This window comes from Abrus precatorius, unplaced genomic scaffold, assembly GCF_003935025.1.
Source record: "Abrus precatorius isolate BTA unplaced genomic scaffold, Abrus_2018 Scaffold6, whole genome shotgun sequence".
In the NCBI taxonomy this organism is placed as follows: domain Eukaryota; kingdom Viridiplantae; phylum Streptophyta; class Magnoliopsida; order Fabales; family Fabaceae; genus Abrus; species Abrus precatorius.
In genome coordinates, this window is record NW_020874406.1 from 10287081 (window position 1) to 10300706 (window position 13626).

General features: G+C 31.5%; 1 protein-coding gene across 3 annotated transcripts; it reads right to left on the reverse strand.

Annotated features, from left to right (window-relative positions):
- Positions 1-6: 6 nt before the first annotated feature.
- Positions 7-6579, reverse strand: LOC113869067 (DExH-box ATP-dependent RNA helicase DExH16, mitochondrial). Of its 3 annotated transcripts, none has more exons than XM_027505196.1 (16): positions 6320-6579; positions 5840-5963; positions 5522-5643; positions 5234-5424; positions 4471-4611; positions 4100-4222; positions 3264-3341; positions 2726-2894; positions 2013-2125; positions 1787-1867; positions 1462-1527; positions 1234-1298; positions 1020-1065; positions 822-938; positions 421-512; positions 7-345 (listed from the first exon to the last, which is right to left on the reverse strand). In XM_027505196.1, the coding sequence occupies exons 1-16, from the start codon at positions 6372-6374 to the stop codon at positions 237-239; spliced, it is 1692 nt and encodes a 563-aa protein (XP_027360997.1). In that variant the 5' UTR covers positions 6375-6579; the 3' UTR covers positions 7-236. The 3 variants fall into 3 exon arrangements, with proteins under 3 accessions (XP_027360997.1, XP_027360998.1, XP_027360999.1); XM_027505197.1 differs by having other exon boundaries at positions 78-345; positions 3264-3338; positions 6320-6557; XM_027505198.1 differs by lacking the exon at positions 1462-1527 and having other exon boundaries at positions 78-345; positions 6320-6557.
- Between the last annotated feature and the right edge of the window lie 7047 nt (positions 6580-13626).

The following is a 13626-nucleotide window of genomic DNA, read 5'->3' on the forward strand; positions in this document are numbered from 1 at the left end:
TTTTAAAAAATGTAATCGATGATATTTGTTTTCATCATTTAGGTGAATCATTATAGAATGAGTATAAACATGTCCTGATAAAAAAAATGACAACCAACAAGAGGTAGAAAAGGGTAAAAAAGAACCTACAAATGTACATCATATTTGATCTTGATTGTGAAACTTATACAATGCACAACATTCTGTAAGTGTGGGAAGGGATAGTGGTGCTGGAACGGGAAGGGAACAACTTAAAGCTATTGCCTTATGTGTTGGGATAATAGAGAACTCGACATTTTACGCGAAGGCAACCTTCTAGCCATTGGCTTCTGCCACCCGAGTCTTTCTAGGAATTCCTCAATCAACCTATAAATTCAAATTGATAAATATGTACTACAGGGATAAAAGCAGTAAACCAAATAAAAACTAATTAACACGCACATGCTGCAAATGGCCTTTTGGGAAGAAGCCAGTTCACGGTCTGGGAAAGATTCTTCCAACCGAAAGCTCAACCAAACATAGAGATCCAAGACCTGCAGTTTTAGCACCAATTAAAACTTGTGAATAAATAGAAAGTTAATTACTTCAAAATCAGTTAAAAACTGGACTTGTTATAACAATTTTCCAACAAACTGAACGAAGGAAAAATATTGCCAACTCTTTACAGTGCTCATGATTTTTAAAATGACGATTTACGTCATGACATTGCAAATGACCATGACCATTGATTGAACCCTCACAATTAGGTTGTAAAGCAACAACTGAGGGTTGCACTTGCACCAAGGCTCACCCTCTCACTGGACCATTCAAGTGAACTGAAAAATAAATACAACAAAAATAACCTTGTGGATGGATTCGAGCTCCTTAAGAGCATCTGGTGTCCTAGGCACTTTAAGTGACCCTGGTGTGAACATTTCTCGAAGCCGGACAAGGCCTTTCTTTGCGTAATTCTCTGCAAACTGGTTCATCATAAGTTGCATCATTTTTACGACCATTCAAACTAACATTAAGCTATATCATACTAACGATATGATAGTTACCTGTGTCAGGCCTTGAGATGAAATCTCATCATCCATGTCAGCTGGACTGGATATTCAAAGTATTGGTTAGAAAATAACTGAAAAGGTTAACGGATATAAAAAACAGATACTATAATTTGTTTGTTCCACTAGGTTTTAAATTCATAGAATTGTCCTACAAACTTGGATATTGCATTCTGAAATTTCGTTATTTTCTGAAAAGATAAGAATATACCTGATAACAAAAAGGTATTTCTCATGCAATCCAAGGGGAAGCTCATCAATAACAGAAGCCACTTTCTATCGCCAGCATGTATAAACACAACCCACCAAACAAAAGGGAACCCAGTAGATAATATCAAATAAAGAAGGAATTTGATAACTGACATTACAAATGAATAACGAGATAGCATTGATAAGAAATATCCATGATTCAATGGCAAGGAAGCTATTAAAGACATACCAATAATTGATCACAATTAACAATGAAATAGTTTTCAGATAATTTTGCATTGTCAAGAAAATGTTCCTGCAATATAAAAAAAAAGATATATAATTATGTCGTTTTGGGAAGTAATAAGATAATGCATTTCAATGTTAAGAAACTTAAAGATCTCCAACTTTGATGATTTGACACATGAAGTTGAGTGGAATTTGATGCTGGCCCACTGGGTAAGTAATTTTCTTTGCACTTGTAATGGACAACAATAAACAACAACACTGTTTATAGAGTACTACAGATGACATAATGGAAGAGAGAGCAGGGCAGCAACAGGGAGATAACTTACTAGTATTTGATAGAAACCATTTTTTGGGTGTAATCGTGAATACATATACATCAGATCAAAGGTAGGAAGCAACCCAGCACGCTGCATAAGGTAAATCATCAACAATAAATTTGAAATAAAGTAAGCAAAGTCAAATAAAAAGTGCATATTTACTAGAAGAAGCTTTTAATGTTCAGTTTTGCCTAGGTTATACTGAGAATAGAGGAGTAGTTAGCCATCAGGTTACCTCTAAAGTGGGTGATGGAGAATTCAATGATGAATGGAGCAAGGGTAGATCCTCTGCATCCATGCATGTTACTTCTCCTACGGGAAAATTTGACCCATATCTGCCGGCTCTCCCTGCAAGCATACATGCATTCAATGCAACCAAGAATAACATACAAACTTAAACCAGAAGTTTAAATTCTAATTTACAACGTAGCACATATTTTTCCATGAAACATCTTTTGATGGTCCTACAAAGAATCTTGACAGTTCTGAACTGTATCATAGAAGCAAATAAATCAAAATATCAACTTATTTAAAGCACAATTTTGAACTCAGATAAGTACCTATCTTGAAGTATCCAGCAACACTCAGCATTCAACAAAGATAAGGTATAAATAATAAGGATGCTTTGATGTCTACTTATCCAAGCTATACAAGTTAATTTCAATTTCAATACATAGGTACAGCTGCATACTTCATGATAAAAGATAGGAATAGAAAAATTATGCAGTGCTAATCCTTAAATGTTACTCAGCTTGAAAATTGACATAACATTTGTAGAATCTCCAAAATAATTGAGTTACATGCTCACTTAGTCAAGATAATATATCTTTTAATTGACAAAAAGAATTCAAAACAACATAACATATCATCATGTCATTATATATCAGCCACAATCCTTTAATCAGAATCAGAAACAAGACCAATCTACTCGTATGAAAATCATGCTACCTGCAATCTGTTTGATCTCAGGTACAGTCAGCTCCCGCATCTCAAAACCATCAAACTTCTTCAAGGTTGAAAATATGATCCTAGAGATGTTTAGATTGAGACCCATTCCAATGGCATCACTGGCCACAAGAACATCAAACTCACTACTTGCATCATTGAACATGCTTGCCTGCAGTCCTAATGAAACTCTAAAATCAGCAAATCCTTGGCATAGATTAGGGACAATACAATGGAAAAATGAAATATTTATCAACATATACCAATAAATATAGAAGTGAACAGAGATAAACCTATAAACTGAAAACAAAAGAGAAGGGATTTACAAAAACAATCACAAATAACACTGAAACCACATAAACTGGTTATGGTCAGCATCAACATTTTTGTCAATCACACAAAAATCACAAAGGAACAAAACATATGGCATGATTATTGTGTGGGACGTAAATGTTAACTATTAAAGAATTACATTACCATGAAACAAGTGTAATTCAAAAGGAAAACCTAAAACTACATAGAGAGAGGTAGGAGCTCATACCTGCCTTGTTCGAGTCTCTGGTGGCAGTGAACCATAAACTACTGAACAAAGATGCCTTCCTTCTTTTTGAACTCTCTTCTGAGCAATAGGAATATTAACTTTTATAAGTTAGTTTGCAGTGGAGAAACTAACTTGCAAAACATGCAATTGAATCTGTTTTCTGATATGATTGAATCGTATACCCTAGTAAATCACACACTTTCAACTATAACTAAACCATAGTTGAACCATAGTTGAATTAGAAATGCTTGAACTAAAAACTTAGCCCATTCATGGTTTAACTAAATCAACCTGCTGTCGTCATATACAGTTCCAGAGTTAGCTTCACTATGCAAATCACATCTTCTGCTTAGGGGCCATTATATACAAGTGTTGGAGTTAGAGACCTAGAGTATGTTTGTTTCTTTTTTTAAAAAGGGTTTTCTGTTTTTAAAAGTAAAATATAGTACAAATTTACATTATATTTTATTTTTAAAAACAGAAAACTCTTTTTAAAAAAGAAAACAAACATACTCCTAGACTCTGCTAGTAAAATCTCATTGTTAAGGTTTAGTTATCTTATAATTCTCTTCTCAACCTAAAGGTCCTGTCTCATCTTACTGAAATCAGTTGCAACCTTTGTTAAATTGTAAACTTTTGATATACCACTTCACCAATATTCAAAATAAATTCCTAAAAAAGTCAGATCACCTCATTTTCCAGAGCTACTTAACATGACAAACAGCAAAAGAGGAAATAACAACAGTGAAAATGAATAAACACACATTTAGACGTAAAACAAAATATGAAAGCATGCAAGTTAATTTCAAGAGCAGTTAAATAATGTAAAATCGCACCTTCAACCTGTATATCTCCCGACGTGAAAAGGTTACAAGGCAATCACCATTTCTCACATTAGAGACAGATCCAAGAGGAACCTTCAGTGGGACTAAAGGTGACAATCTTTCATAAAATTGAATCTGCAGCATGTATGAAGAAGAAAATTTAGCCAAAGAGATTCAAACAACACTTCAATAAAAACACCTTGAATAAGCAGAGCCACAGAGGGCCTTGACAACAGTTGTTAGTTAGCACAGTGACAAATCAGGATAATGAAATTACTACAAGAAATTATTGGTCTAATCTATCTGCTCCCTTCCTATGCCCCGCAAGAAGTATGGTTCTTGGTATTGTTCAGAGACTCAATAAAAAACACAAGTTTCAGTACCTCCACTTCATCACCAGTAACTGTCAGTATCTCCCGAATAAGGGGAACAGCAGCTGGATCACCACAAAGGTGAAGTTCATCAGCAGCAATTCCTAGTAAAGCACGAGTAAACGCATATCCCCTTGTAGTACACCCTATCATCTGGATATAGAAAGAAAGATAAAGGTTAGAAGGGAAAATAAGTCACAATAACAAGCATATCATGAAAGGTTATAACAAATATTTCCATTAAGATGTCTCACATTGGCTAAAAATAGAGTTAGAATACCCTTTATAAGAGTTTGGGTAGTTCTTCTCTTATGAGCTAATTTTTGGGGGGTGAGTTAAGCCAAAGTTTCTTAATATGGCATCAAAGCCTATCAAGTTTGAATGTTAGACTATCCACAGATGATCAATCTTGTTGGGCCACTTAGAGATGTCTAGTTCTGCAAATTTCACGCACCAAATGTCTAGTTCTGAACATGAGTAGTTATCCTCCCTATGAGCTAACTTATAAGAATGAGTTAGGCCCAAATTTCCTAATAATTTCCATAAAATGAACTAGTAAGATTATTTCAATCATATATTCATAACACCATTAAAATTGAAACTTTACCTGAGAAGATTATTGTAAGAACAAGACCTTTAGGGTGGAACCTAAAGTGCTATGGTTCTACCCTTTTTATGTGAATTTATTATGTTGGACCACATAAAACCAAGTAATTGTAGGAGCTATTATAGATATAAAATGAAAAAGGAATATCCCAATGAAAATTTTACTTGCCTGAATTTCATCAATAATAGCACATTGATAATCAGCTGATACATCGGCCATTTCAACTGTAACAGCCTTGTGATTTGCACCATCAACTTCCTCTCTCTCCTGACCTGTAATGAGATCACAAGGAACTTTTGCCTTGTTCAACCGTTTTGCTATTTCCCATGCCAACAACCTTAAAGGGCCGCAATATAATCCTGCAAAGTACAAAAATACTTAGTCTCCCTACAAAGTTTTCATCCTCCCACGTTATTATTTATCTCTACCATTGCAAAAGATGGATGAGTAATTTACCAGAAGCACTTGACTCAAGTTGCTTCAGGGCATTATGTGTTTTACCACTATTTGTTGGACCAACATGCAGGATAACCCTACGATGTTTCCTTCGGGCCTGTGGATACCACGTATGAGGGCAACTAAGACAACCAACAATTAAGCATCAGCATTCAAGACCGTTAAATGTAAACTAAAATAACATAACCATGACCATTGTCATAAAGATTTATAATTCATAAAGATTTATAATTATATAAAGTTTAGTTAACAGCTTTTTACAGCAAATATAAGCAGTTTTACTTTCAAACTAACAAAATATGCTACATGTATACTTACGTCAAATCAGTAAAATCACTACTGATGGGACCATTACTGCTGCTATAAGGGTGTACTTTGTTTGCAGCACTACCTAAACATTGGAAGTTGAACTGAAAGTATAGACGAAGAGGCCGTCTGTCACCTGGATAAGCAGTAAGGTGATGAGATATAATCAACACCATATAAACAGCAAAAGTTTACATTGGAATTCAGACAAGAACAATAGCACAAGAGTTATATTACATTGGGTTCAAAAGCACCAAATAAACACGAATTAGCAATGTAAACACCCATGTCCTGATTGATGAAAGGACAACTTGAATTTAGAGTCTTGATATAAAAAAATGTAAGATGTCAGGAATAAACTAATTGTTCCGAGTTGAAGGGAATAAAATTAAAAGTGTTTGATAGTGAAATTTTGGGCAAAAGGGGAAAGGCAGAAAAAGAATAAGGAAAACAAAATGTGGAATATAATAACAAGGAATTGAAGGAGCGAACCGAGAAGAGGGCGAGTGAATGCATTGAGGCTGCGGCGAAGAAGAAAGGAAGCCATTGTTGTTGGATTGAGAAGATAGTGTGAAAGTGAAGTTAGAAAGAAAGGGGTCAAATAGATAAAGAATTGGAGAAGAAGGGAACGGAAACAGTAACATGCGATTGCGGTAGCTATGCTCTGTGGATGGATCCAAAACGTTGCTTTGTTTGACCACACAACCACCGAACCTCACTCTCCGCCTCTTCAACCACGCAACAGGAGTATTACAACGTTACTCAAAATATTAATGATTAATATATTTAAAAATTGATCAATATTTTTATAATTAAAAATTATTAGTTAATTTTTGTAAAAATTTAACAGAATAATATCTAACTTCATATATTATAATATAAAGAATGATTATTATTATTTATAAATTATAAATATATTAATAATATTAATATTTATATATTTTTCTTTTTTCCATGAAAACATTTTTCATATTATTTCACATTAACTTTTTTTCTTTCTTTTAGTGCTTGTTTAAACTTTGAGAATTAAAATCCTGTATGTTCCACCAAGAATGATTATAGAGGCAAAATTTGTTTAAAAGGCACGAAGAAAAAGAGAGATAAGATAAAGTAAAAATGATAAATTAGTTGATTTGGAATATATTTAGATTAACTTATGAATAATTTATAAAAAAATGTATTATATTCTGTTCATTTCAATAAATTTATTAATATTAACATAAATTTATGAAATATTTAAAATTTGTCAAACTTATTTACAAAGATCATCACATAAAATATATTTTATAAAACTGTTTTGGATGCTTATGCTAATTATTAATTAAATAAAATATTACAGTCCAACAAAAGTAGTAATATGAGCCTAATCTGCAACCAATGTCCAAGTCAACATAGAAAAGATGAGGGTGCATAGAATCACCTAATAGAAAAAAATAAAAGTTGAACAGAACTCTGGCACTGAGACACTGCAAAGTAATACAGATTTCTTTAAGAAGCAAAGAATAGAGAGTGGCATGAGACTGATTTTTGACACTGAAGGAAAAGGTGAAGCATCAGAAACAGAGTCATCAGCATAAGAGGTTGCTCAGGACTATCAACTTAATGTAAGCAACCAGTTTCTTGAAAGACTCGACCTACTCATACTTAGTAGAATATCAAGAGAATATAGATAACTCATTAGAAACCAAAGGAATATCTGTTACCTTTCTAGAATAACATATTTTAGCTAAGAATTGGAACTCGTCGCCTCCATTTGCATAAAGCAACCTTATTTTAGACTCACGTAATTAATATACATTTTGTTCATATTCACACAAACAACTATAAATACATGTTCATAATGTATCAAAACCATCAAGAAATTACAAGCATTTCTCCTTAACAGCAACTTATTTCTCTCCTGCTTATGTTCTTCTTCCTTTTTCTATACTTCTTAAGCTTATGAATCCTCTAATCCCTCTCTTTAAATTTCGTTCCAAAACAACTGGCAATTCCACTAAAAAAGTATAGAGCTTATGAAAAAAGAATAACAGAATGTCACATGCAAGTGGCTATCTTTCAATCTGGAAGACTCTTAGATGATGAAGATGTACAACAGGGGCGGGGTGCCCCATCAAAGGATCCTAACAACGGTGAAGTAATGTTGATTTTCTAACTTTTGGTATTGAGAATTACTTCTCCCAATTCTCAAAATAAAGAAAAGAGAGATGAACATTTAGCATGTTAATTGCTACATGAAAAAGAATAATTTATTTTAAATGGTCTTCAATTTCTTGCTTAAGCCATTGTGTTTTGAGTAGCAAAGGCTAAGGGAGGTATAAATATTGGACAATTAGTTTATAGATTTTGTACCTACCTTAGAGGCTTAGATGATGGGAAAAATGCCAAGATAAGACAAGAACTATGATAATATTGTAGATGATCTCTATGCAAACACCATTTTTCTTCCACATTTCTCTTGATTCAGTACGACATCTGCTTGTTGCGTTTATTAGCTTGTTATTTCTTGATTGAAATGAAATTTACTAGAACCTTATATAAACATATAATGACATCCCTTTATTTCAATTTTAATTAAGAATGAGTTTACATTCTCATCACCTAAGGGATTGTTTGGATCCACATCGTATTGCAACATTTGATTTCTTCTGTGGCGACCTGGAACTGGAAACTACATCCTAGGATCTTGATGGCATAATGACTAAAACCTTGTGATTTGAAACAGTAAATGGATAAGTTGCAATCTTAAAGTTGAATCACTAAAAACTAAATGCTATTATTATTATTATTATTATTATTATTATTATTATTACCTATTAACTAATTTTATTCACAATGTCTTGAAGTTGTAGTGAGATATATCACTGTGTGCATCCTTTATTAGCACGTGCTTTATGGATATCACAACTTATGTATGATTAGTTTTACTTTAAAAGGAAAAAAGAAGCAAAGGTACTTTAGGACCACATCAAAGAAGTATTATTAATGGGATAACTCATAAGCACATTTGATAAATGTTGCAAGTTGCACTTTCGATGACTGGTAAGTGTGAGCTTAAAGAGAAAGAAGGTGAAAGCATATTATTTCATTTGATCGCCTCCTAAATATCAAAAGAAGAATAAGATATTTTGTTCAAATATGTTCATTTCAAGAAGTTCTTACAACTATCACATAGCTAAGCTAAGTATACAATCTTTGAATTTTTAATTTGGCAATTTATTCATTTTCCTATATACGTCGACTAATGAGGTGTGTTTTGTTAGAAGGAGAGCGATCCAATGCTTATAGTGAGCAATGGATATAAAAGTAAGTCCTTTGAAAGAATGCAAGAGAACAAAACTCATAAATTAAATTAAAAATGAGTCTCACATTTGATAAGACAACTAAGCATCTTTTTAAGTATGCCTCCCTCATGACTTGTTTCTTTCTTCTAAGAGAACGACTGCATTTTATAATTGAAAAATGAAAAAAAGAAAAATATAAGACAATAAAAATTGTTCCTACAAAGTAAATCCATTTCAAAGGTTACCTAGGTCATAATCCTACAATAAATTCAAACTCTACATTCATTCTTGATCTTTCGAGGCATCAACAATCAAGAGCTCCAATAGTAACACTTGTAGAGATGAAAATGAATGCATGGCAAAAACAAAGCGTACAAACTAAAGAGCATAACAGTATCTAATTGGAAGAGTAACAACATGTTGCTTCTTACTACAAAAATAATATATGATATGTACATCTACATCATACATCTTCATAGTTTTATGTAAATTTAATTTAATAATAAATAATTGCATTGTATAATTATCAAATCATATAGTATGATTAATTATATAAGTCAATAACATGTACACATATTGTCAGGCTTATTGGCCAAAAATATTATATTATATGCTTGATTGAACTTAGATATTAGATAATATTTATATGTTCATATCAACATCTCTTGTTTTACATCAAGCGGTTGAGATAAACAAAAAGGAAGTCTAGATTAATTTAGCTTGTTATAAATACTAATAGAAACAACAGTATATTTTACAAGGGAAAGATATGTAACTTGATGAACTTATACAAAGTGAATCTTACAATAAATTGTATCATGAACAACAAATTCGCGTAAAAGAGAAATAAACATACCTTTATTAAGCACATGTTGTATTAAATCTATATAACCCCTAATTTTATTATTATTTGCATTTTTTTTACACTTGCTAATTCATAAATTTATAATGCATAAATAAAATATTTAAGATGACAAGTGTACTTATTTAATATATGGTGCTTGTATAAAGATTATGGTAATGATGATTGAATGTTATTATATCTAATATTCTTACCTTTTATGATATTATATTTATCTTTATCAATTCATATAATAAGTTAAAAAATTGAGATACTTACAATTTAATACTAGTAATACAAAAAATATCAAATATACATGCCACAAAAACATGTCACAAAGTCTTCAAAGAACATTAATATCATAAGAATTTTCAACATACAAAATATCTCATTATGAATATCACGCACTATGTGTCACAATGAATCATATTACATTGTGAATATGCGCAACATCACGTCACAATGAATCATATCTCATGTAAATATTGCACAACTACAAATGCTATAAGGAATTTCCAATCTAAAAATATTTTTTTCTCTTCAAAGTAACAAAATACAAAGACAAAAGTTCTTAAAATAACACATTTATAAATCAATAAAGTGTCATAATGAAAAAGCATAAGAAACATCATAGTACAATTTATTATATTTGACATGATTTTGCTCCTATTTGTCTTTTTCCGGTCAAAGGGCGAGAATACTCTATATCAAGGATTTTCAAGCCAACTTTCAATTTGTCAATGCAAGCAAAAGAAAAAACAAAAACAACCAACAGAGGTGAAGTTGAGATTATCAAACCAGGTGCCTTCAAAATCAAAGAAAATCAGTTGCAAGAGGACAAACTTTTACGAACGATAATAAAATTAAATCCTCTAGAGAAAGCAAGGTGCAAGAACTTGGAAAAGCATCAAAATAAGAAAAAATGATAGAAACAACAATAAAATAAAGATATTGAGAGAGAGAAAATGAAGCTTGAAATTCAAGATAGACAATAAGGGTTGAGAAGGGTGACCTATGAATGACAAAGAGTGAGAGCGAAAAATATTTTGAATCATCAATAACTTTTAAGGAATTTTGAGTCTGAACATAAAGTGAGAAACACTTGAAAATAGACGCCTGAAAGAACAAGCTACTTGTTGTCTCTTAGAAATGTGGCACTTCATGTAAAGCTCTTTGAATAACGAGAAGCAAAGCTTTTTAGTATGACTTTCAATTTTATAGCCATATACATAATTTGACGAGGACTAGAAGTATTAGAAAGGCTCATGGTATCAAATTTGAAAGCTTTAGAAGAATAGAAATATGTTCAAGAGAAGGAACGATCTGGTTCCAACCAACAATGAAGGATTAATGTAGCAAAGCCAAAAAAAAAAAAAAAAAAACAGAATGGCAGATAGAGCACAACACTTAAAGACCTTCAAAAGCCAACTCATAGGCCGAACATGAAAAATAGTAGAAAGCAACAAAAGAAGAGGAAGAAAAGAAACTTATCAAATATAATAGAACAATTATTTCACATCAAAAGGTAAATTTCTAATTTTTTACAAAAATATTATTTTTCATTGTCAAGCTTCTTGCAGCAAGTCAAATCAAATTACGTAACTCTAATCTATTATAAAACAATGAATATTACTTTATAAAAGTATACTTAAACAACTTAGTATGTCTTATAAAGAAGCAAGTGTAAATAAAATTCACTAAAGGGAAAAAGTAAATCTTTCGTCCTTGAAATTCAAAAGAGATGTTTGTTTTATGAAGACAAAAGAAGAGCACTTAAAAATGTCAACACTAGAAACAACTTCTTAAAGTACAATGGCGTCCAAGGAAATTCTTGATAGAATAGACTTGAGCATAGCAGAAAAGGACCTATTGCAGTAGAAGAAGTCGCAACTGGATTACAACAAGATGAAGCTAGGAATCTGACGCAAATGTTCATAATAAATAGAAAAGAAGTCATTACCTAAAGGAGGAGTAGGATCAAAGTCACGCTAAGAAAAAAGTATGTCAAGCACCAAACACACTAAAGCATTAGACAGTTCAAAACAAGGAAGAGGAAGCTAGGGGAAGATGCTGGAAGCAACCAAGGCTGGTTCAGATGGAAGAGTTTAGAAGTCTGTCTTTGACGAAGCATTATTTTGAGATAAGCAGAATCACGAGAAGGAGAAGAAGCTATAAAAGCGTAAAAGAAGAGACAAAAGGTAATAAATGTTCATCAGAAAAAGCATCAAGAAGATGTCACAACTAAAAGAAACAATGGTAAATGCAAAGGGATTGGAAAAATCAATTAAACTGCTCAAAGATGACAAAAAATTGGAGCTCAATGAAGAGGTTCTTTTCAGTAAGTGAATGTTTCGCCCAAGAAATATTTGAACACACAAAATTTATTTCATGGGCGCAAGGAGGCAATTGTTTTGAACGCTTATGCCAATTACAGCCTAACAAAGGTGGTAACATGAGCGTACACCCCACATCTGCAACTAACGTCCAAGTCAACATAGAAAAAGACAAAAGCTTAGGAGAACCATAAAGTAATACAGATTTCTTTAAGAAGCAAAGCATACAACGTGGCATGAGACTAATTTTTGACACTACAAAGTCATGTATTCCAATAACATGCGATGCAATCCTAGTTGTTCATGAACACAAAAGGTTACTTGAGACCACTAACTTAATGTAAGTGACCAATTTTTGAAAGACTCGAGTACTCATACTCAATGGAATATCAAGAGAACAGATAGCTCATCAGAAATGAAAGGAATATCTGTTACCTTTCCAGAACAACATATTTTAGCTAAGAATTGGAACTTGTCTCCCGTCTGCATAAAGCAGCCTTATTTTGGGCTCATTTAATTAATATAAATTTTATTCATATTCACACAAATAACTATAAATACATGTTTGTAATGTATCAAAACCTTCAAGAAATTACACGCATTTTCTCTTAACATAAGCTTATTTCTCTCTGCCTTCATTCTTCTTTCTTTCTCTCTACTTTTTAAGCTTACGAATCCTTTAGTTTCTCTCTTTAAATTTTATTTCAAAATATATTTAAAAATTGATCAATATTTTTTATAATTAAAAAATTATTAGTTAATTTTTATAAAAATTTAATAGAATAATATCTAACTTAATATATTATAATATAAAGAATTATTATTATTATTTACAAAAATTTATATATTTTTCTTTTTTTATTACATCATCTTTTACATATTTTTTTTAATGATTCTTTTATCTATCTCTAAGAATATATATTCAATGGATTGTCTGTAAAACCATTTTTTATACTATTTCACATTAGGTTTTTTCTTTATTCCTTTTAGTGCTTGTTTAAACTTTAAAAACTAAAATCCTGTATGCTCCACTAAAAATGATGAATTAACTGATTTAGGATATACTTAGATTTACTTGTGAATAATTTATAAAGAAAAACTCTATTACTTTCATAATTTATATTTAGTTTATTTCAATAAATTTATTAGTATCAACGTAACTTTGTAAAAACATTTAAAATTTATCAAACTTTTTTATAAATATCATCACATAAAATATATTTTATAAGACATTTTTAAAAAATTAATAAGGATCAATAACAGACATACAGTGAAAATTAATTAATAATGTTAGATCCACATTCATATATTGTTTGATGTGAAGGTAGCATAGTAGCTACG

What these genes read in the sequence shown, in the direction of transcription:
- LOC113869067 (XM_027505196.1), bottom strand. Translation starts at nt 6,374, where the DNA reads ATGGCTTCCTTTCTTCTTCGCCGCAGCCTCAATGCATTCACTCGCCCT. An exon ending in ATTCACTCGCCCTCTTCTCG is followed by an intron (nt 5,964 to 6,319) that starts GTTCGCTCCTTC and finishes CTGCTTATCCAG; the next exon opens with GTGACAGACGGCCTCTTCGT. An exon ending in CTCCATCACCCACTTTAGAG is followed by an intron (nt 1,868 to 2,012) that starts GTAACCTGATGG and finishes TACCTTATGCAG; the next exon opens with CGTGCTGGGTTGCTTCCTAC.